The sequence below is a fragment of the Arachis stenosperma genome, chromosome 10 (genome assembly GCF_014773155.1).
Source record: "Arachis stenosperma cultivar V10309 chromosome 10, arast.V10309.gnm1.PFL2, whole genome shotgun sequence".
In the NCBI taxonomy this organism is placed as follows: Eukaryota; Viridiplantae; Streptophyta; class Magnoliopsida; order Fabales; family Fabaceae; genus Arachis; species Arachis stenosperma.
In genome coordinates this window covers 5753872-5778541 of record NC_080386.1, presented here as the reverse complement: position 1 = coordinate 5778541, position 24670 = coordinate 5753872, and the positions used below count along the sequence as shown (strand labels likewise).

The following is a 24670-nucleotide window of genomic DNA, read 5'->3' as shown; positions in this document are numbered from 1 at the left end:
CTATTTTTTCTCGTAAAATTTTGATGATTTTTGAATATGGTAGATTGCAGCAACGAAAATGATTAACTCGTTGAAGAATGCTGACTGAAACTCTCAATTGTTTGCCATTATTTGTTGACACTGTTAAAAAGTTCACAACCAATTAATTTTTAAAGACTGCAGTTCGATGTCATCTACCACTTTTGCAAACTCAGTCAAGTTGTTTCGTAAAATTCAAAAAAAAAAAATCCCTCTTAGCTCACCATCTTCCTGAAGACAATTCTTTGTTTCATCAATTTATCCTATTATTTTTTTTTCTTTTAACTTATTCTTAGTATGTTTATATACCGTTTGATGTATACCATCAATGTATTTTTTAAAAGATTCTCACTTTTCGTTATGCTATCTTGTTTTGGATAGTCTTATATTTTATTTTTTATTAATTAATAAAATATAACCTATTATTAAAAAAAAAGACGTTTATTTGATTGATTAATTTTTTGCCTTAACGACATTTTCGTAAAATGACAACATTGTATACAATATTTTCCATCGTTCCTACTGACGTCGTGCTAGTTTAGAAAACAAACATCCTTGCTGAATTCAATGCATATTTGATCATCTTTAACTAATTCAATAATTGTTAATAAAACTACAACATTAATTATTTTTTAAATTATAACATAAATACATAAAAAGGTGGATTAATAGGTGTTTTTCACTAGTCTACAAATTTTTTCAATTGCACATAGTTATTTATCATATTTAGTTAGTTGTAATTTAAATACAAATTAAAAACAATTGCTATAATCTTTGGTGCAAATGTTAAATGGCCAATTCTATGGTACTTAATTTTTATCTAAATTATTTTTTATAGTAATTTTAAAATATTTAAAATTTTTTAACTTTTATATTTTTAACTTTAAAATTGATTATTTAACCTATTTTTGCAATTAAGTAATATATTTTAGGCACAATAACAAACACCATGTTAAATATGCTCCAAAATATCCAGTAATATCTATTTTTTTTTGGACAGAAAATTTAAGCCCAAAGCTATGAGGGCCCTCTGCTCGATCTAGTAAGTAGTAACAAAATACCAAAAAAAAAAACCACAAGACATCAGCAAACCCTTCACCAGAGTCCGGAGCAGTCCTGAAGAAGATCGCCGTCAAGAATTGAGGGAGGAGCCTCCCATCGCCGCCACCTTTTCCCAGCTTGCGCCCATTAATTTCCCTCCAGGTATCAAACTTTCTCTTTGGGTCATTAGGTATAATTCAGACTTAGAACCAAACTGTTGTTTTGGGCCTGAAAAGTCATGGTTCAGGCCCATAAATGACATCCAAAAACCGACATTGAGAGTCGGTTATTTCGCAAAGAATTTTTATTTTTGTAGAAATTTCATCTTTGATTCTCTTTCATTTCTTCTCGCTTCTCAGAACTTCGTTTTCGCTTTCTTCGTCACTCTCTCACACTTTCAAACCCTAATCTTCAGTCTCCCTAGGGTTTACGCTAATATCAATTAAGAAGCATCAGAAACGCAACGAAAATGGCGTCTTTGGATCAGGAGATTGCAAAGACGCAGGAAGAGCGCAAGAAGACGGAGCAGCAACTCGCATCCCTCACTTCTCTCACCTTCGACACTGACCTCTATGGCGGTTCCGACAAGGGCTCCTACCTCACCTCAATCCCTGCCAACGAAGATGAAGAGAATGTCGATGCCATGGATAACGAGGTTGCCCGCAAGGTTGCCTCCTATACTGCCCCCAAATCTCTGCTCAAGGAGATGCCCGGTGGTGATGACAGCGACGCCGGATTGGGGTTCAGGAAGCCGCAGAAGATTATCGACAGGGAGGGTGAGTACCACCAAAGGAGGCTCAAGCAGGTCATCTCGCCGGAGCGCCACGATCCCTTCTCTGCTGGCGAGAAGACACCGGACCCCTCCGTCAGGACCTACGCTGATGTCATGAGGGAGCAGGCGCTGAAGAGGGAGAAGGAGGAGACCTTGAAGGCCATTGCTAAGAAGAAGAAGGAAGAGGAGGAGGCTGCTAAGGCAGCGCCACCACAGGCTGCACCGGCGCAGCAGCAGCAGCAGCAACAGCAACAGCAGAAGCGGAGAAACAGGTGGGACCAGTCACAAGATGAGGGTGGTGCTGCAAAGAAGTCGAAAACCTCGGATTGGGATATGCCGGACACAACTCCGGGGAGGTGGGATGCCACCCCTACCCCGGGGAGGGTGACTGACGCGACTCCAGGAAGGAGGAACAGATGGGATGAGACTCCTACGCCTGGGAGGTTGGTGGACTCAGATGCAACACCTGCTGGTGGTGTTACCCCTGGTGCTACGCCTGCTGGGATGACTTGGGATGCTACCCCTAAGCTCTCTGGCATGGCTACCCCAACCCCGAAGAGGCAGGGTTCTAGGTGGGATGAAACTCCTGCTACTATGGGCAGCGCAACCCCTTTGCCCGGTGCTACTCCTGCGGCTGCTTATACCCCTGGTGTGACCCCTGCTGGTGGGTTTGGACTGGCCACTCCAACCCCCGGGCAATTGCGTGGCTCTGTGACCCCGGAGCAGTATAATTTGTTGAGGTGGGAGAGGGATATTGAGGAGAGGAATAGGCCTTTGACTGATGAGGAGCTTGATGCCATGTTTCCTCAAGAAGGATATAAGATTTTGGAGCCACCTGCTTCATATGTGCCTATTAGGACCCCTGCGAGGAAGCTTCTTGCGACGCCTACTCCGATGGGGACTCCTCTTTATCAGATCCCTGAGGAGAACCGTGGTCAGCAGTTTGATGTTCCTAAGGAAGCACCTGGTGGGTTGCCATTCATGAAACCCGAGGATTACCAGTATTTTGGTGCTTTGTTGAATGAAGAAAATGAAGAGGAGTTGTCACCTGATGAGCAGAAAGAGAGGAAGATCATGAAACTTCTGCTCAAGGTGAAGAATGGAACGCCCCCTCAAAGGAAAACAGCTCTAAGACAGCTCACTGATAAGGCTCGTGAGTTTGGTGCTGGGCCGTTGTTTAACAGGATTTTGCCCCTGCTCATGCAACCTACACTGGAGGACCAAGAGAGGCACTTGTTGGTTAAGGTAATTGATAGGGTTTTGTATAAATTGGATGAATTGGTTCGCCCTTATGTGCATAAGATTCTTGTTGTGATTGAACCTTTGTTGATTGATGAAGACTACTATGCCCGTGTGGAGGGGAGAGAAATCATCTCTAACCTTAGTAAGGCTGCTGGTTTGGCCACTATGATTGCAGCCATGCGACCTGATATTGATAACATCGATGAATATGTTAGGAACACTACTGCTAGGGCTTTTAGTGTTGTTGCTTCAGCTCTTGGTATTCCTGCGCTCTTGCCCTTTTTGAAGGCTGTCTGTCAAAGTAAGAAATCATGGCAGGCTCGGCACACGGGGATTAAGATTGTTCAACAGATTGCTATTTTAATTGGTTGTGCAGTTTTGCCACATTTGAGATCCCTTGTGGAAATTATTGAGCATGGTCTGAATGATGAGAATCAGAAAGTGAGAACCATCACTGCTTTGTCTCTTGCTGCTCTTGCAGAGGCTGCAGCTCCTTATGGTATTGAAAGTTTTGACTCTGTGTTGAAGCCACTATGGAAGGGTATCAGGCAACACCGTGGTAAGGTGTTGGCTGCATTTTTGAAGGCCATTGGTTTTATCATTCCATTGATGGAAGCTCTATATGCCAGTTACTATACTAAGGAAGTGATGCTTATTCTGATTCGTGAATTCCAGTCACCTGATGAGGAAATGAAGAAAATTGTTCTGAAAGTGGTGAAGCAATGTGTGAGCACCGAGGGTGTGGAGGCGGATTATATTAGAAATGATATCCTCCCTGAGTTTTTCAGGAATTTCTGGGTTAGGAGGATGGCTCTGGATAGAAGAAATTATAAGCAACTTGTCGAGACTACTGTAGAGATTGCTATAAAGTTGGTGTTGCTGATATTGTTGGAAGGATAGTTGAGGATCTTAAGATGAGAGTGAACCTTACAGGCGAATGGTTATGGAGACTATTGAGAAGGTGGTCACGAACTTGGGATCATCTGATATAGATGCAAGGTTAGAAGAGCTTCTCATTGATGGTATTCTATATGCATTCCAAGAGCAGACCAGTGATGATGCTAATGTGATGCTTAATGGGTTTGGTGCTGTTGTGAACTCCCTTGGGCAGAGAGTGAAACCTTATCTTCCTCAGATTTGTGGTACCATCAAATGGCGTTTAAACAACAAGAGTGCAAAGGTGAGACAGCAAGCAGCAGACCTTATTTCAAGGATTGCTGTTGTTATGAAGCAGTGCCATGAGGAACAACTGATGGGCCATCTTGGTGTTGTGTTGTATGAATATTTGGGAGAGGAATATCCCGAAGTTCTTGGGTCAATTTTGGGAGCTCTCAAGTCAATTGTCAATGTTATTGGTATGACGAAGATGACTCCACCTATCAAAGATTTGCTTCCCAGGTTGACACCAATTTTGAAGAATAGGCATGAGAAAGTGCAGGAAAATTGTATTGATCTTGTGGGGAGAATTGCTGACCGTGGTGCAGAGTTTGTGCCAGCTAGAGAATGGATGAGGATCTGTTTTGAGCTTCTTGAGATGCTGAAGGCACACAAGAAGGGAATTCGAAGGGCGACTGTGAACACTTTTGGTTATATTGCAAAAGCCATTGGTCCACAGGATGTCTTGGCAACTCTTCTGAATAACCTCAAGGTGCAGGAGAGGCAGAACCGTGTCTGCACTACTGTAGCAATTGCAATAGTTGCAGAGACGTGCTCGCCTTTCACTGTGTTACCTGCTTTGATGAATGAGTACCGTGTGCCAGAGCTCAATGTGCAAAATGGTGTTCTCAAGTCACTCTCTTTCCTCTTTGAATACATTGGTGAAATGGGAAAGGACTACATCTATGCTGTGACTCCATTGCTTGAGGATGCTCTCATGGACAGAGATTTGGTTCATAGGCAGACGGCGGCTTCTGCTGTGAAGCACATGGCGCTGGGAGTAGCTGGATTGGGTTGTGAGGATGCTCTAGTCCATTTGCTGAACTATGTCTGGCCAAACATTTTCGAAACCTCTCCACACGTGATCAACGCTGTGATGGAAGCCATCGAAGGGATGAGGGTAGCCTTGGGTGCTGCCGTTATTCTCAACTACTGCCTCCAAGGGCTGTTCCACCCAGCAAGAAAGGTTAGGGAAGTGTATTGGAAGATCTATAATTCACTGTACATCGGAGCTCAGGATGCTCTTGTAGCTGCATACCCCATCTTGGAGGATGAGCAGAACAATGTGTACAGCAGACCAGAGTTGATGATGTTCGTGTAGATCATAGTTTAGTCACTAATTGATATCTGTTGTGTTTAAGCACTTGTCAGTATTTTTATTATGTCCATATTAACAATAATGTTTTATCATATCTGGACTTACCTAGTGATGCCTACTTTTGAATGCTAAATTTATATCCTTCTACGTCGTACTATTATTATGCATGAATGAATGAGGAATTCTTCTATCAGCGGTGTCTTGTTAATATGCGGTGGCTTCAAGAGTTCAATAAGTCGCTTGATGATTTTGATACATGAATAGCATTTAGGGGTCGAGTACAATGGTATATGCGTGAATTTCCTGTGTTCCAGCATATGACTAACTACTGTAATGATCAAGTTATACCCTTGTGAGTTCTGTTTTGGATTGATGTTATTAGCGATTTTTCGTGTATATTATTTATACACTTCTAAGTCTAAACAAATATATGAACCCGTTGGACTGATTTGTTGAGAATTTGATCAGAAGCATAGTCATATTATTCATTAGCGTACTGAGTTGGCTTCATCTCTTGGCAAGGTTAAATTTTTGGAAGCTGGTTAATGGGGTTTGAAGTGTGCTTTTCAAGGTTGTTAAGAAGTTATTTACTTATTTTCATTGTTTGATCAGCGAAACTAGAAAAGATTGTTTTTGAGAATGAAAATTGCCTTAGGATTACTCATAATTGCTTGCTATAATAGGACCAAAGATTCCAATGAAAGCCTTAGATAGCTAGCTTTCTGAGGCTGTTATACCAAAAGAATACTACTGTTATAATTAAATTCAATCATGTAAAGAACTGGAAGCATGACGAAAACTGATCATGACCCTGCAATTAACGCGAGTAATTTCTTGTGGTTTGTGATCATTTGCTATCAATTCTAATCAATAATGCAAATAAAGGAATAAGTTTGCCACGTAAGCAAGCAGTTCACAATATCCTATCCTTTCTTCTTCACAACATGCTTGAATATAACATTTCTAATCCCTTTCAAATTCCGATTACATTTCACAACCACCTAGGGTCAGTATTGATAACTACGATCACATGATTGAATGTGGTTTTCGGGGAAATGAACCAGTTGCAGGATCTCCGATTGTCATTGCAAAAAATTGTAGGAGGCAATGGCATGATTCGAAAATATCAGCTACTAGTGAATGAATCATATGAATGTGACCGAAAATCACTACGGATTGGCGAAAAGATACTGAAGTAAGGGAGCAACAACTGCTATGCTTAAACTGTTTCCTAGCAAAGCATACCTGCAAAAGAAAGTAAGATTGATAAGATAAACAAAATCAATAGAATTAAGCATGCCAATATGGACACTTATCTGACCTTGGGTCATGAAAAGCAGGTAATATTGAACTCAAATTCTAGACAGCAATAACTACATTCAATGGATGTTTCTACATGGAATTGACGCTAAGGTATGAAATAGTAAATGGCATACCGTTGTTTGAGACTAATGTGATCTGGAAACTTGAAATCTTCAGGAAACGAATGAATGTTTGCAACCTAGTCATGGGACGACAAGAAGTACCTTGTAGATTAGTTATATGCACTGAAATGAATACAATACAATTTTACGAATGCATGGCATTCTATATAATAATGCTAAGTACCAAAATAGAAGCTATAGAATAATGGGATATAAAGAAATCACCCACCTCTCTAGGGGTAAAATATCTAAGGCACTGCTCCTTCAATGATGCTTTGTCCCTCTTCTTTGGCTAAATGTACAAAATGGAGGACATCAAAGAGTGAGAACAGTTTCATAGGTACCCAATGTGGTAGACTGCTAGTAATCCCAAAGATTGTATCAACAATTTAGTCCATCAACTATGAATAGCTACCAAAAATGTTAGATATAATGATGATTGTAAAGCACAAACAGCATTATAGTGCTTGAAAAGCAATAACATGAATTACATTGTTATGAGAATACATTAAACAACACATCAAACAAGATTTCTACCGACTAGAAATCCTACCTGAACAGTCGCCAAAAGGGATCCAGTTCCCTTCACATATCTGTAATAACTTTTTGTAAAACAGCAGCAGTGCTTTGAATCAGGATAGACAACATCTAGGCTCTTTTAAGGAAACAAGAGTTCAGAAAATAATACTGTTAATACTAAGCGCACCCACCCCCCCCCCCCCCCCCCCCAAACAAAAAAAATATTATAATACGCTGATTTGAATATACTGCAATAATTAATGTAAGGGTGGATACCCATAGCACTTCCCCACCGCTCAACCAAACTCAGGGGAACATAATACTGCTGTAAAGAGTCACAGACATTATCGTCACCTTTGCCCAAAGTTGCAGATTCAGCCTCAATATTATTGCTAGGATTCTTTAACTCAAGAAAACTTTCAATAGGCTGACATGACTGCAACAACTTATTCCTGTCCTCTTGTAATAAATCATCTTCAATAAACGCTGTATCAAAATGCTCATATAATGGTCTTGGAGATTGAATCAGTTGTCTGTTCCAAATTTCATTAACAAAAGAGTAGGGCTTTCTCTTAGCCTGAAACAATTAGATAACAATCAGATGATCGTATCCCAAAGCATATAGGATAGTTCCAGCTGTTTCCGTGATGACATAAGAATACAACCAAAATCTTTTAAAATTCTCATTTAAGATAAAGAAAGCATACACCAAGGACCACAATACCCTACCAGACAAAAATATCGAGGCCTAGAATATGGGATTCCAAACTGTAGTGGGCTCAAAATGAACTCCTGTGTAACAAAATTTGTTCTGTCCAATATTTCAATCAGTTTTGCATGTGTGTCAGATGTCTGTATGCAACACGAATACAAAGAAAAAGGAAGTGAATAGAGAAAAGCATTAATGAAACAAGACTTGTACTTATGAGTTAATCCAAGTTGACAAACCTCGAAGCCAACAACATTTTCTACGAATAACATGCTTGGAGGCTTCAATAAGAATGGCATAAGCTCAAGAATCTGAAGAAAAGAAAATGCCCGAGCATCACCAGTGTCCTTCTGGAGACCTAACACAAGATCATTGAGCAAGTTTGGCTAAAATAGGATAAAGTAACCCACAAAATAGGAAGAAGAGAAGGAACAAAAAAAAGGTTCACCTTGCCGCGTGTAAGGTTGGCAGGGAGGAGAAAGAAGCCATGCATCTGCGCCATAGCCGTCGAGATCAGCCGCAGTCAAGCATTGAATACTTCCCTAAGCAAAGAAACATAAACAAAACCAAGATCAGCAGCACAATATTTTTATCTCGGCTATATGTCTCTGTAGCTAAGTATCCAAATTCATGTAGTATCGAAAACAATAGCAAAAGTCAAAATCCGAACATTGAATGACGAGAAGACAAGCCATTTCATCTAAATGAAGAATAACACTAAAACCTCATAATCTACAAATAAATCCCATTAATTTTGAACTTAAAGCGATTACATAACATAGCATACTATACTAAAACCTAACTATTACTAAGTGTGAATAACCTGGAGACACTGAACTAACTAGAACTATGCACAAGCACGAAACTTTAATTACTGTACCAGAATTCATTAACTGAAAGAATTCATTAACTAGAACTACGCAGAAGCACAAAAAGCAAAAAACCTGAAAAGGACGATGACCGAAATTAGTTGATTTCAAATGCTTCAACCACTTGAGCTTTCACCCCTGCTCGCATCAGAGAGTACCTCTAACAGAAACAAAGCATTTGAATTCAATGAAAAGAGGATTATAGGTTTTTATGGGAGGAGGGGGGAAGGGAGCGTTAGTTACCATGCCGCCGATTCCACTGTAGAACTCCAGCACTCGCTGGGGTTCGTTTCCGCCGCCATGGGACTCTGCTGCATCCGCCATTAAAGCCGATGTTCGCTGCTTCTGCTAAGGTGTGTTTGGCTTCATTTCGGGAAAAAAGCGTTTATAGGTTCTAACAATATATATATATATTTCAGTTTTTGTTGGTGTAAAACAGTATTAAAATTGCTTAAGTTCTAGTTGGGTAAAGTTTTTTCAACAGAGATACTTAAATATAATAAATATAAATAAATTAATTTTTTAAAGTAAGATGTTTATATTTTTATGTTTATTAAAACTATTTTAATATTGAAAATAATTTTATCAAACAACAATTTTTTTGTAATTTGTGTTTATTAAAAATCATGTTTATTTTAATTTATCAAACATAATTGCTATAAAAAGTTATATTTAAGAAATTAGTCTTAATAAATTAATTGTTTTTTTGCTCTTTTTTTTTGGTAAAAATTTGGGACCTAAGTCCTAATTGTTTTTTTGCTATTTTAGATTAGGCTAATTGTAACCAGTTTGAGTTTGTTAACCTTTAAATAAATTCTGGATTCACAACAGATGAGATTAGTTGTTGATCTTTTAGGTTGGATCTTAATAGTTTTTGTTTTGAGATATTGAAATAGAAATTGGAAACTGAGAAATCAGTATCATATTTTTTTTTGTGTGACTAAATCAGTATTATATTTGTTAATTCAGAGACTAATATTAAATTTTTTATTTTTATTTTTAAAATTTCAGTATTTTTGTACTTCCAAAAAATAAGAATACAAAAGACTAAAATTTTTAGATATAAAGACTAAAATTTTAATAATATTTTATACATAAAATATTCTCATTTTAATTAATTAATTTTAATTTTATCTTTTATGCAAATTAAATTAAAATTTTATTATTATTTTAATTTTTATCTCCTATTTTATACCAAACAAAATTCTAAAATTTATTTTAATTTCTGTATCTTAATTTTTCTCTCGGTCTTAATCTTTCCATATCTATCTCTCCACGCAACGCTTTAGAAAATACCACGAGCAACTAAAGATTTCAGGCTAATTGTTTGCGTTTGAAAAAAATAGGCCCATTGACATTTGCCAACAAGTGCAAATGAAAAACAAAAAAAGTTCTGTGATCTTCCTTGATTTGGCGCCAAAACCCGCGACGATTGCAGCAGTGTGAGAGTGATGGAGGTGCAGTTGCAGAGCGATCCATGGGAATGGGAGAAGCCAATGGCCACTTATCTGCTCCGCTACCACTCCGACCAGCTCCGATCCATCGCTTCCTCTCCCGATCCCAATCTTCACTATCCTCTCTTCATTGAGTAACTCTTCTGTTGCATCAATTTCACTTTTTACTTTCTACAACGCATATTTAAAACTGAAACAAACCTCTTTTCTCTTTCTTTAGCTTCGCAGAGTTGATGGAGGAACATCCTCACCTTGCGCGTCTCATATTCTCCCAACCCACCCCTTACTTGCAAGCCTTTGACAATGCTGCTCTCTTGTCTCACGTTCGTTTTCTTTCTTTTTTATCTTTTCATATTTTTATTCATTTGGAAGAGAAAGCTGCAATTCACTTCGATTTGTGTTGCGAGTCGTGCAGAGAATCGTGGTGAGAGATTTAGAGCAAGAGAAGAATGTTGTTGAGAAGAATTTCATTCATGTTCGAATCAACATCAGTGGTTCTCCCCTTGAATGCTCTGGTTTGTTACCATTAAACCTATTTGTTGTAATTCCCCTTACTTAAGGAATAAGGACACTTTATATTTTGACATTTTTTGGATGATGGAATTAGAGACGTTTCCGACCATAGGCCGTGTTCGAGTGCAGCATCGCGGAATTCTTCTCACTGTGAAAGGGACTGTAATCAGGTCTGGAGCAATCAAGATGCATGAAGGAGAGAGGAAGTATATGTGCAACAAATGCAAGAAGAGGTCAGCACTTTTTTTCTTTTTTCAATCCATGTTTTTCGTTAAATTATATGTCCTAAGGATAAGATTAGGATTAGCTCAGGATTATCACGTGTGATGGTAGATGGTAAGATGAAGTTTAGTAAATGATGGTTAGCTTTGCTGCATTTTGTTCATCACATTAAGCAATATGTTAATTGGATTAACAAAGCATGCATACAGCTTCACAGTTTATCCTGAGGTTGAAGCTCGAAACTCCATATCATTACCTTCAATTTGCCCCATGCAGGTATCTTCTACATCTGAGATTAAATATTTCATTTCACCCCAGATGCCATGTATTAAAATGTAACATTAGAAATGTGTTCGCTTGCACTGCTGTGTTAAGTTTCTTTCTCTAAGTTGGGGAGTGCAGCATATTAAACCTGCAAATTTTCCCAGGAAGCTTAAAAATTGATTTTGGAAACTCCATCCTGCAGTACTATGTCTTTGTTCTTCTGTAGATCCGATGATAGCATATCTTTCATTTGGTTGTTTTAATTGTTCCTAATGGCAGAAATTGAAGCCCTGTGGAGGCACAAACTTCCAGTATGTAGAAAATACTATAGTATGCCATGATTATCAGGAGATAAAAATCCAAGAAAGTACACAGGTGTTAGGTGTTGGGGCCATTCCTCGTTCAATTCTTGTCATCTTGCATGATGATCTGGTTGATGTTGTTAAAGCTGGAGGTATTTACATCAGCTTTGATTCTTTTTCTCTTCAATATGATTGCATGACATGCACATGGTATTTTAACAACTGTTTTCTTCCTAGACTAAGAAGTATGTAGGAAAGCTGGTTAAAATAAGTTAATGTATTATGTCTCTACCTAAATTGAATATTCTGGACATACATTCTTCTATTTTTAGTTAAAATAAAAGGTAACCTTTTTTTCCCCTTAACAATTGATGATCTCTCACAAGCTAAAGCTAGAGTGCTGGAACATAAATGCAAATTTTTCTTTTTTTTTTTTTTTTTGGGCTGGTTGAGGACTTCAATTCTCTTTTACTTGCAGATGATGTGATTGTCACTGGTCTCTTGACTGCAAAATGGTCTCCAGAGTTGAAAGATGTGCGCTGTGACCTTGATCCTGTATTAATAGCCAACAATGTAAGGTGAAGAAGTTCTCTTTCTTTGCCTTTAAAACCTTGTTAAGCAAAAAGAACTTACTAGCATTTGTCATTCTTCTTGTTTCTTTTCATGGTAAATTGTATAAATATTTATTTATGCATCTCCTAAACTCTCTCCCTTACTCATAATTTATGGGCAGTCTGGTGATACTTGTGGTTGTGATGCAAACCTTATCTCCTAACTTGGCTTATCATTCATTTCTCATGTTCTTTTTAACTGGTACTGTTTTCTTATGAAATTCCTCCTCAAGAAGATGAGTTTTTTCTCAACCTGCCGTTGAATGATCATAATTAATGCTAACTACAGTTCATATAATAGAGTAATCATTTTGGTTGATTGTGTTTTGGCACAGTAGTTTCTGTGTCAGCGCCCCTTTGGTAGCTGGTCTGAGGATAGATCCATGCCACCCATATTCTTCAGGACTGAATTGTAGATTTTTCTGGCTTCACCATCTTCCACCTTCAAAATGCTTTCTTTCCTTTGGCCGTGTCTTCATTTGCAACATTTGGTCTATCATGAATGTTCCTTAATGATTTAATTACTCCTAGGAACTGATTTGCCACTGCTTGTCTGCTTCCCTTTTCTGTCCTATTGCAAACCACATAATAGGTTGTCAGTCAGATAGTATAATTCACATATTATATGAATAATATCCTAAGTGGAGCACACATTGAATGATTTCATTGAATTAAGTTATACTATAAATTGAAGTCAGTTACTCTCAGTTTAATGGAAGCAGAGCATTCTCCTTGTTTCAGGAGGACCAATCAACTGAAGTCAGAAATGGACATTTCTGATGACTTAGTTACAAAATTCAAGCAGTTCTGGGACCATTTCAAAGATGCACCCTTAAAAGGTGGTATCCAAGAACACGTATCTTGGTTATCCTTTGTATCATTTAATTTCATATTTTCTTAACTTCTTGGATGTTTCAAAATGATCCAGGGAGGAATGCTATTCTTCGAGGAATTTGCCCACAAGTATTTGGCCTGTTTACTGTCAAGCTGGCCGGTAAACACATATATTTATGGTGATGGCTATTTACATATTGCTATTTTTCTCAAGGATTTGTTGTTGCTTTGACATATTTTATATTTTCCATTTTGATAAACAAATGACGTCTATCTATGATGGATTTTGACTTTTAAATTCCAAGATCCCAAATTCTTTTGTGCATGTTGGAGAGAAAGTTTATGCAACAGACTTAAATATGATACAGAGAAAGACAAGGTAGAAGGGGTTAAATTTATGAAAAATTTTAAATCAAAACAATTTTTTGCAAACCATAAATGAGTACTTAGATTAGATGCAATAAGACTCGCTTGATCTAGGCATGTGGAAATGAGGATCTTATAGATGATAACATGATCTCTATAGGTCCCATTTGGTTTCATTCAGGAGAGGAACCTCATAAAGATCATAGATGGAAATACTTGAATTTGCAAAGATTTTATATAAAGAAATTAGTCCTGGACTGGAGTTAGATGGGCAGCAAAAGTGTGATATGGAGGCTCTCATTCATTTTGTTTCTATATTCATGTCAGCAAACTAAAATACTACTATCAAGATATCAGTTATGATCTTCTTTCTCATTTCATGTCTGTTGTCTTTCAATCAGTTGCATTAACACTTATAGGAGGTGTTCAACATGTCGATGCTTCTGGAACAAGGGTAAGAGGGGAATCTCACTTACTCTTGGTTGGTGATCCTGGTATGCAATCTATTGCTAATGTGATTTATATGAGCAATGCTACTATTGTTATTACTTGTTTCAAGTTTGTAGCATAGATGATTTTTTTTATTGCTTCATGAATACTACAACACACCCGTGAAAGTGACTTCGATTAGACAAAAAAAGGCGAGTTCTACCAATTAAGTTCTTTGTTGTGCTTCAGTTATGCCACTACTTGTTCAATGATGTTCAACCAAGAAAAGGAAATTTGAAAAGTGACCACATAATAGTCGGACTTATACGAGAAATTTCTATATGCTGTTAGCTTTAGTGCAGTTTTCTTAATTATATATCTGAACTGTTTGTTAACTGTTTTGTGAATTCTTATCATCGACTTAAGGAATAAAAGAAATGACAAAATAAAGTTGGTCCTCGTTTTCTATAACTTGCCTTTTTATGTTTGATATAGGCACTGGAAAGTCTCAGTTTCTGAAATTTGCAGCGAAATTGAGCAATAGATCTGTTATTACCACTGGGCTGGGAAGCACAAGTGCTGGATTGACGGTTACTGCAGTGAAGGATGGAGGCAAATTTCCATACATCAATTTTTACTGATAAATAGCCCACATTATTAACTCGTCTAAATGTAGACATGCATGAATCTGTGTATCTTGTAATTGGTTTTGCTAAGTGCATGGCCAATTTATGGAATTTTTAGGTGAGTGGATGTTGGAAGCTGGAGCCCTTGTTTTAGCAGATGGAGGATTGTGCTGCATAGATGAATTCGATAGGTAAGCACTTTATGAAGGACACAAGAATGTATATAGTCACAGTAAGAGGGTTAACAAGATTTACATCACATTTGTTCTACTCTTCATCATCATACCAAATTTGTCACTTCAAGTTGGTCAGGGTAGTTTTCAGTGGATGCATTTATGAGAAGTTTAGATTTATGGAAATTCCAGCGGAGTTGTTTATGATACTTAGCATTGTTTATATAAACTTCCTTTTTCCCAGCATGAGGGAACATGACAGGGCAACAATACATGAAGCCATGGAGCAGCAAACAATAAGTGTAGCTAAGGTAGGGTGAAATATTTGAATATTACGCAAAACCTGAATGAACTTCTGCTTTTCTCAATACAGACATGTATCTTGTGGTGAAAAGAATCGCTGCTGCTTACATACTCTCATGCTTTGTCCAGGCTGGTCTTGTAACAACACTCAGCACTAGAACAACGGTATTTGGTGCCACAAATCCTAAAGGGCAATATGACCCCGATCAACGTATCACTTCAGTCAATATATATTTGTCTAATACTATTCTAAATTGACGTTTAAAAATTGTTCGGTATTACTGATGTACAATTTCTAGTCCACGAAATTTTTTTCTCTAGCTGCTAGCTTAGAAATTTCTGAACTATCAATGTAGTAATTATAGCAACCTCGTTTGCCGCTAAATTCACAGTTGCTTCAGTTTATTACTTGTCCAACTTAACACAAGGTAGCTCTGTCTGTCAATACAACACTCTCTGGTCCTTTACTTAGCAGGTTTGATATTGTCCTTGTGCTCTTGGATACAAAGAATCCTGAATGGGATGCAGTAGTTTCATCCCATATTCTTTCTGAGGTAATCTATGACCATCTGCATTAAAAAGCTTCCTGTGGGTACAGATATAACACTTTTATGAAAACTAATATTCAGGCAGAACCTGATAGAGCCAACAACGATGAAGATCTAGCAAAAGTATGGCCTCTTTCTACACTCAAGAGGTGAAATATGCAGCTGACGACCATGGATAACATGCATAAAAAGGAAAAAGAAGTTTGAATCCTATCTTGCATTGGTTTTTCTACATCCCAACTTAATTTCTTGCTTCGTTTTCTTTCCTCTTGCTATCCTAATTAAAAATACGATAAAACATTTCTTTCTCATTTAAAATAGTGAAGTTAGTTGTATACCAAATCAGTCTCCATTGAATTCTCTGTCTCATAGAAGGTTTTCAAATTAGATAGAGCTTTTAAGTTTCTGAATTTCTTAATTTTTTATGTAGTTGGCTCGGTAAGAGACTCTTGGTTATTTCTAATCTTGCAGGTACTTACACTATGTGAAAGAAACTTTCAAGCCAGTCCTTACAAGAGAAGCCGAAAGAGTCATATCTAGCTATTATCAACTTCAAAGGAAGTCTGCAACTCATAATGCAGGTTTCAGATAAATATGTCCCTTTCTAAATCAAGTTTAATGCTCATCAATTTATGTCGTTAAATTAAGTTCCAAATTTGCAATGTAGCCAGGACCACCGTCCGGATGCTGGAAAGTTTAATACGCCTAGCTCAAGGTATGTAACTGGAACTATGGTGAAATTACCCATTTAACTTCCTTATCCTCTTATTTGCTTTTGATCTTTAATGACAGCTCATGCAAGGCTGATGTTCAGAAATGAGTGACCCGATTAGATGCCATCACAGCAATTTTATGCGTAGAGTCCTCAATGACTACCTCAGCTATAGTGGATTGCATTGGGAATGCCCTGCACTCCAATTTTACTGAAAACCCTGATCAGGAATGTATCCTTGCTAGGTATCTCTCCTTGCATTATGTAGCTGTATATAAATTGTACAATCAAACTTGTCTTTATCATGAACCTATGCTCCATTAGAAAAACCATTTTTTTTTTCCAGAAAATCCATTGGTAGCATGGTATATTCTTTATCTAGACATTTTTCTCGACGGCATTTTGATTTGCTTTCAACAAGAACTTCTTAACTACGTGCAAAACAGATGCTAAGCAAGAAAGACTGATCCTGGAAAAGTTGGGATCAATAGATGACTTCTCTGATATGAACAGAATGGGAGACTGAAGGACAAGGGAGGATAACAAAATTGAAGTCCTGTATATTGAATCATTAAAGTGATTATTTTTAGTTAGATCTGCTATTAGTTGGCACAGGATAACAAAATTGAAGTCTTGTAGATTAATCACGAAAGTGATTACTTTTAGTTAGCTATGTTATTTAGTTGGCATTTAAGGAAGGGGGCAAAACATTTTAGTTCTCTTACTAGACAATTAGATAGATGCCTTTCCTATCTTCGCCTTTTCTCTAGTCTTTATTTATTATGTACTTTCGGTCTGTTGAGAGGGGCACTCAATTTGAATGATGATTTTGTTGTATTAGCCTGAATATAAATGTTTGTAGGTTTGCAACTCTTATTTGGCAATTAAAGCGAGTGTTAAGGTGAATTTCTTTTCAAATTTTTACTTTCATTTAATAAATCTCAGAAGCCCTACGCGTACTTTGCTTAATGAAACTAAATTGACTCAGCTTAATTTCATTTAATATATATTCATTGAACTAACACACTTCCAAACCATAACTAAAATTTCCAAACCATAACTAAAATTTGACATGTAAGTTAGGTAGGTAGGACAGCTAACAGTCAGATGCCACTGTTGAGTCATTTTGCTTCAAAATGGCTTGACGAATAACGGTTAACATTCAACTCAACCTTGTGACCTTACATTCATATCCATCTTTGCAGACAATACATGAATCTCGCAGAATATCAAGATTTCAAGCTTCACTTACTAGTCTCATCTTCTGAATTCTAATTCTGATGTGGAAATGCATAATGACTAATGAGGTATCTCTTGCAGCTCTCTCAAACACGTTTATTTATTTATTTACATAGTAGTACTCATTTCTATTCGACTGGATAAAGTATAGTAATAAATATAAGATTGAGTATTGTTATCGAGAGTTAATACCTCCTAGTTCTTCCTTTCACATTCCTCAAGAGCATCACAATTGAGTATCTGAATCTTCTGCAATGTCTCAGATACTCATACAACAGCAGCAGCAGATTACACATTTCAAAGCTCATCATAACCTCATTTATTGATGAGTAATTATTGGATAACATTATTTGAAAGTATTGTATAATAATTCAATCTGTCACACTACAGTACAGGATAAGAATGATGCTGCACCGAAACCAGAGCTTCACTTATCACAGGGCCACTAATTCATAATTAACACTAGTAATCAACTTAAAAATGATATTAGTGTACTCCATCATGGTACATTCTTGAATGTACGACATGACTTGTTCAATGCAATTATATTCTGTCAATTCACAGTATCCTAAGTGGGAAGAAATAATATAGTCTTAATGTTTATTAAAATGCCATGAATAAAGTAAGCTTGAAAATAGCACCATATTATAGATAACAACACTGACAAAGAAAGAATAAATCACAAATAGGAACACCTTCAAACCAGGCTAAACCTCCATCAATGAAGATCATATCGATTTCAAATCTTGAATGTAGGTTTCCATAAAACCCTTTATCAGAATATCATTTATTGTTTGTAAACTAAATGTGACACTGCTAAAACTAAGAAGACAAATAAAGCTGAAGGCAGAAAATTGAAAAATTGTGTTGAGCTCAATTGTCCTTTACATGAAGGACCTTTTCTTTCGTTTTCTTTTGGCCGGGAAGAAGAGAGGCCTATTGAAACTGGGAAAAACTGCTATTTACTTACACTGAAATGGGAATCAATAGAGTCCCAAAAATTTCCACCAGAAAGCGCCAACACCTCCCCAGATGATAGCATTGATAACAAACATAACGAACCCCATTTTGAATATATCAGGAAGGTCGATATAACCAGCTGCCAAAGAAGGAAAATCACAACAATTTCAGCCAAGAAATTACAGATTAGAAATATTATGCACAGTATGAAGAAAGGGGATAGAACAAAGTTGCTAAACAAACACAAGCTAAATAATTGAATAGCCGGAAAGAACAAAAGAGAAAAGAAAAAGACAGGGACTAACCTCCAAAGTATACAGCAGCCTGACCGCTACTATAGTGTGTTATTGCACCAAAAAGATTTGTGTTGTAACCTAAAGCGAGTGCAGCCAGAACACCAGGAACACCAGCTGCCCTATGCATAGCAAGAAATGCAGAGTATAAAGCCCCCACGTGTCCTGTCTGACTTGCGAAAAGGTAGTGGATTAAGAAATAAGCTGCCTGAAGAACAGCTAGTGAAGCTGGCCAGCTCAAAGAGAATGACCGAAGCGAGTTGGCTACACAATCAGACATCCAGGTTACGATACCAAGGTTTGTCAACTGGCCTGCCATGCCCACAAGAATGGCAAACCAAGCCAAGGTATCCCAAGCCGATTTCTCATTCAAGCAGTCATTCCAGTCAAGAACTCCTAATACAAGTAGTATTGATAACCCAATCATCGCAGCTACAGCACTTGCTATGCCGAGACTATCTCTGCAAGAACCCAAAAAATATTGATGATTCTGAATTCAATTCAATGATAGTTTATATGACAGTGGGACAGTTTATACGATCCAAAATGTCAACAAACCAATAAATCATTCAAGAAAAAATTCATGTATATTTATAGTATGAGTATATCAAGCATACCCAAAGATCCATAAAGAGACGGCAAGAAGCATCGTAGAAACCATAATCCATTCATTTTTTGTGACAGGGCCCATAGTTTCGAGTTTCTTTGCAGCCAGGGCAGGTGCTTCCGGTGTGTCTTTAATTTCAGGGGGATAGAGCTTGTATAAAACCAACGGTGTAACAAGAAGACAAACAAGTGCAGGTAAGCTAGCTGCCTTGAACCAAGTAACCCAAGGGCTAGAAACAATGACCCCAAGCTCCTCTGCTAATTTGATACACAGCAGATTTTGAGCTGCAGCAGTTAGGAAAAGAGCACTAGAGTTACCAGCAGACTGTCACAGGTCACAAAGGCAATGCACAAGTCACTTCATTATCTCATGATAGCAATTTGCAAATAAGAAACAAAATACAGAAGAGTAGAATTCAGCTACATCAAAATAGATTATGATCATTACTATGACACATTTGTAATACCCAGATATAGTTGCAACAGCTTTCATAAAACAATACTTATACTAAAACCAAAACATAGCCAATAAAATTAAAAGAAAATAGGAATTGATACAAATGATTGAAACATACAGCAACTAAGCAATATTTAAGATAGATTTTCAGTTCTTTCACAAAAGCCAAGCTGAAAAAGAACCTAAATTCTATGTTGCACAAATACAAATACAAATGCAAGTATCACAGTACAGCGTGATACTAAATATAAGACATTTTATGAAAACTTTGTCACAAATTTAAGAATTTTAGGATAGCAGTATTTGATGCAGATGCAGATGCTCATATGCTAGTGAACATGTAGCATTTGTGCATCATAGCTAAAAACCTTATGAAATCTCTGCCTGAAATGGTTAGAAGTTTTATAGTGATAATTCTCATATAATACTGTCCAGACATTCCGTTAACCAAAATCCATCAATTATTCTAGCCATGATTACAAATCTGTGAATACTATTAACACCAAACCAACCTGAAACTGGTTCTGAACGAGATAAGCACCAAGCCTCTTAGCAGTAGGATTGCCAGGTTCACTGCCAGCGGAGAGTGACAGTGACTTGATGATCGGCAAGAACACACCACCAGCTCTTGCGGTGGTGCTCGGCATTGCCGGAGCAATAAGCACTTCACTGAATGTCAAACCATAAGACAAACCCAAAGTGCTCTTCCCCATCCACTTCACAAAGTAAGTTGCAATTCTATCTCCCAAACCAGTTTTCACAAATCCACGGGCAAAGAAGAATGAAATCACAATCAACCAAATCACTTCGTTGGTGAAGGCACTGAAGGCTGCACCAAAGGTTAAAGTTTTGGTTACCACAGCAGTTGTAAGGCCCAGAAAAGCCCAGGCTCCAACGGGCAACGGGCTCAGGACAAGGCCCGCGATGGTTGAGAGGAAAATTGAGAGCAATTGCCATGCTTCTGGAGTAACTTCCACTGGCTTGGGAACTAAGAAACGAACAATGAGGCCTATGCATACGGAGATTACGAAAGGAATGGGCTTTGCACCCTGCAGTGGCGGTGGTGACGGAGAATTTGAGGAAGATGAAGAAGCATGAAGTGGGCTGTAATGGGATCTTGAGGAAGTGTTAAATTTTGAAGCTTTGGAGGGAAAGGAGAAAACTTGAGAAATGAGGGGTGATTTGGGAGATGGGTTTGAACGTGATTGTGGATTCAGTGGAAGTGAGAGTTGGGATCTGTTTGTCATGATGGGTCGAGAACGGTGGTGAAGGGAGAAGCGTGAAGATGAGAGAGAGAAAGAGGTTGAGGTGGAGAGCGAGTGCAGCGCAAAGCTCTCCATTGCTAACAGCAACAATGGAAATGAGTGATTCTCAGAAGGAGAGAGTAAGAACCAGCAAACAAGAAGGCGAAAAAAAAGCAGCAGCAGAGAATAGGAATAAGATTGGGTAATTGGAGAGAGCCTTTTGTTTTTTGAAGTTTTATGACTTATATAATAAAGTTTTTTTTTTTGAAAAATAAAAAATTAAAGATCTGGTGTGTGATTTAATTCGGTAATTCCAAAGTGGGGTGTGGCCATTGTTGTAGCAGAGGAATGGGATCTTTTAATCTTTTGATGTGAGGAGGGAAATCATAGGAAGTTTCTTAACATCTTCTGTTTGTTGGGTCTCTTACACAAAATATGCAATACTCTTATATCAACATTTAGGTACCCTCATGACGAGGATTATGTTAAAATCTAAGAGCTAAAAGAAATGGAAAAGAACCCGCAAAAAAAAAAAAAAATGAGTCATCGAATCAAATCTCATACCAATCTCACATCATTAAAATTATTATTGATGGCTACAAATTAGAAATGTTAATAGGGTGAAATTAATCCCCATTTCCGCCTTGTTTCCCGCTATGGAAGAACAATTGTTTCCATCCTCATTTTCTGTGTGTCTCGCATTTCTCACGGGACCCCATTTTCCATCTTTCTATGTTTAACATTCATATAAAAATTATAATAAAAAATATAAAAATAAAAAAATAAACTACAAAATATTATTACAAACACACAAACATATCTTATCCAAGATTATAAGTCCAGAAATATAATATAACAAATCATAGTCTATAAAATAAAATATTAAACAATAGAGTTAAGATTTTTTAATGAGTGAAATTACTAAAAAACTTCTATATTAAAAATAAAGTAAGAGTTATTAAATAAGTTCAACAATCCAAAAAATTATCGGGGATGGGGCAGGGATCCCCGCTCGAGTCCCCGCGCCTGTCTTGGGAGAATTTCGCTCTCCATCCTCATCCCAACGAAAAAACTTTCTCACCGTTGGAGCCTCATTCGAGGCGGTCCCGTCTAAAATTTTTTGACACTTTTACTACAAATTACGAAAGTAGTTATTTTTCTAACATTTCTCAAAAAAAAAATATCATTTTGGATCTCATAAAATGAGAGAGAAGGTAAAAACTCAATTAATTTTATACGAAATTAATAGTTAAAGTTATTACATAATTTAATAAATTTGACTAAATTATTATCTAATAACTCTTAATTATTACCTTTACTAAAAATTATCTATATCTGAATTTTTATAGAAAGATAATAGGAGGTTCTCTTATAAATAGAGAAAAAGAAAACTATGATGTAGATTCCCTAACTATTATTGGTGGCTTGCATGATGCATTTACAAAGTTACATTACATATCATATAGTAACATTTTTTTGGGCACGTACGCAGGCTCCATTTTTCTCATGGTTTGGGATTTTGCTTGCTTTAGTTGAAATTTTTCTCATGCCCAAATTTTGTGACTCATGTTCCATTTGTTAGATGTCATTTTCTGCTATTTGAGACAACAGGATGAAAAGACTTTCATTTTTCCTCTATTATCCTCATGTTATAAATATTAAAAATTCCAAACTAAAAAATTTCTTGACATATGTGACTTTAATTTTCTTATGTTGTTCTTTTTGGTTACCATGTATTTGAAGAAAGAATGAGAAAGTGATGTGAAAAAGAAGAAATTACAATATCGATCTATGTAAAAATTTATATTTTATAAACAAAAATTACAAATTTTAATGAAAAAATATATTTTGCCTTTATTTAAGGGCAACAGGAGAAGGGGATGACAATACCCAATTTTGAGTTTAAATGAAATATAGGATATTTAATCACTAAATTATGAGTTTAATAGTTCTTCTAACAAAAAACTTTCCATCTTAATAATTTTAATATATTTTAACATAAATTAGTTTAAGATACATTAACTTAAATTGTTAATGTACAAAAGTAATGAATATGTGAATTGCATGATAAATAACATATGAAACTCAACTTTTTTTTTTTTTGAATAAAAATTACAGCCTAACCTGAGTCAATTACCTCAACATATTATTATTACATCTTTTCAACGAAAAGAAAGGGTACTTTTATTTATTTTATTTTTTTAATTGATGTATTTCTTCAATAAGTACCTTGACCAATAGTATGCTGGTACAATATACCAATTGTACCTGTTATAACATATTTGCGGTAATTATCTGCATTCGATCCGAATTTTATAGATATTATTCGATCTGTATAGTAATCAGATCGGATCCTATCCGGTAGGATCGGATTACGAATTTGGCAGTGATATTCGCAGATCTGATCTGCAGATCCGCATATCTGCACGTCTAATATAAATAGCATAGTTTAAGAAAGTAAACCCTAATGTGATATGAATTTTATAATATCTTATTTTTAATTTTTTATGCTGTATTTTAACTTAGAATAATTAAACTTAAATCTTGAGTTATTATTTTTCTTTTGTTATTTAAAAGAATTTTTATTGTTAATATTTTAAAAGTAAATAAGCTTAAACAAATAAAAAAATATATTTTCTAACAAAAAAAGGATTTTAAACAATTTTTTTAAATTATGCGGTCAATATCTAATCCGATCCAATAAATATAATACGGATAGAATATATTTAATAAAATTAAATGAAATATATCATGCCAGTTATAAACTTACAATAATAAGCGAAAAATTCTAATTACAACAACCTCAATTTCTATGATGCCATGTGTAAATAAAAAAATTAATTATTTATATAAAATATAAATATATATTAAAACTATATAAAATAGGAAAGTTTTCAGATGTACCATATCACTTTATTGAAAATCTGCTATTTCATTATTTGTGGGCGTTCAGATCTATATTAAAATATTGTAATGGACATGATTGATTGTTAGAAAGCTGCAATATACTCTATAAAAAGGGAGTGCAAGAAAAACCTTCAACCTGTGATACCCTTATCCAAAAACACCATGTTGTCAATTACGGAATTACCCTTGTGTTTTCCTAAACGCATCAAACCATTGTCGATAGTGGGAAGTCGGTTGCCTAATTGCCTGGGGAGCCGATTGGAAAATCTTGGGTTAAAGATTTTTTTTTTTAATGGTTTCATGGACCTTAGATATAAAAAAAAAATACTCTGTAAATTATTGTAATTTGCAACAGTGATGAATGTATTACAATAAAATATTAATATTTTGTTAGATTTATTTTAAATATTCAAATTTAGTCTAACTTAATATAAAAACAACAATTTATATTAGGTCAATTCAATATATATAATTTTGTAAATTTTATATAATAAATTTTTAAAATTTTACTTTTAAAGATTATATTTAATAATTATATAATATTATATAAAATTATTTTAAAATAAAATATATATATTATAAAAATATCAGTTATAATATAAAATTATAATATTTTTTTATTAGTTTCACTTTAAAATGAATATTTTATTTATAAATTATGTCTTCATACCAAGTTAAATCTACACTAAGCATGACTCAAATCCAATTCAAAAAGTATATTAGACCATAAATTTATAAAAAAATAATTATATAAACATT

The 24670-nt window shown here is 36.0% G+C and overlaps 4 protein-coding genes across 4 annotated transcripts; 2 read left to right on the top strand and 2 right to left on the bottom strand.

Moving 5' to 3' along the window:
• The first annotated feature begins 1387 nt into the window (after positions 1-1387).
• LOC130954856 (uncharacterized) lies at positions 1388-5517 on the top strand. Its single transcript, XM_057881637.1, is given in 3 exon segments — positions 1388-3935; positions 3938-3982; positions 3985-5517. Coding segments are annotated over 3 exon segments (3798 nt in total). The 5' UTR covers positions 1388-1528; the 3' UTR covers positions 5331-5517.
• Positions 5518-6117: 600 nt separating this feature from the next.
• Positions 6118-9229, bottom strand: LOC130954861 (tRNA (cytosine(38)-C(5))-methyltransferase 2-like). The gene is given in 11 exon segments (XM_057881642.1): positions 6118-6572; positions 6764-6828; positions 6981-7043; positions 7305-7399; positions 7547-7847; positions 8000-8122; positions 8219-8337; positions 8428-8521; positions 8924-8948; positions 8950-9008; positions 9092-9229. Coding segments are annotated over 11 exon segments (1101 nt in total). The 5' UTR covers positions 9173-9229; the 3' UTR covers positions 6118-6496.
• A 1004-nt stretch (positions 9230-10233) lies between these two features.
• On the top strand, positions 10234-17044 carry LOC130954857 (probable DNA helicase MCM9). Its single transcript, XM_057881638.1, is given in 21 exon segments — positions 10234-10436; positions 10523-10625; positions 10718-10817; positions 10910-11048; positions 11247-11313; positions 11581-11755; positions 12082-12181; positions 12956-13053; positions 13143-13208; positions 13816-13908; positions 14339-14455; positions 14588-14660; positions 14887-14953; positions 15075-15156; positions 15378-15499; positions 15575-15642; positions 15965-16074; positions 16161-16208; positions 16286-16312; positions 16315-16437; positions 16652-17044. Coding segments are annotated over 21 exon segments (1995 nt in total). The 5' UTR covers positions 10234-10299; the 3' UTR covers positions 16732-17044.
• A 1241-nt stretch (positions 17045-18285) lies between these two features.
• On the bottom strand, positions 18286-21272 carry LOC130954858 (dicarboxylate transporter 2.1, chloroplastic). Its single transcript, XM_057881639.1, has 4 exons — positions 20273-21272; positions 19315-19628; positions 18710-19158; positions 18286-18543 (listed from the first exon to the last, which is right to left on the bottom strand). The coding sequence occupies exons 1-4, from the start codon at positions 21098-21100 to the stop codon at positions 18428-18430; spliced, it is 1707 nt and encodes a 568-aa protein (XP_057737622.1). The 5' UTR covers positions 21101-21272; the 3' UTR covers positions 18286-18427.
• Positions 21273-24670: the final 3398 nt, after the last annotated feature.

Coding starts and splice junctions, on each gene's coding strand:
- LOC130954858 (XM_057881639.1), bottom strand. CDS start 21,100: ATGGAGAGCTTTGCGCTGCACTCGCTCTCCACCTCAACCTCTTTCTCT. Junction 19,159..19,314: donor GTCTCTTTATGGATCTTTGG/GTATGCTTGATA, acceptor GGGTTCTTGCAG/AGATAGTCTCGGCATAGCAA. Junction 18,544..18,709: donor GGCTGCTGTATACTTTGGAG/GTTAGTCCCTGT, acceptor CTTCTTTGGCAG/CTGGTTATATCGACCTTCCT.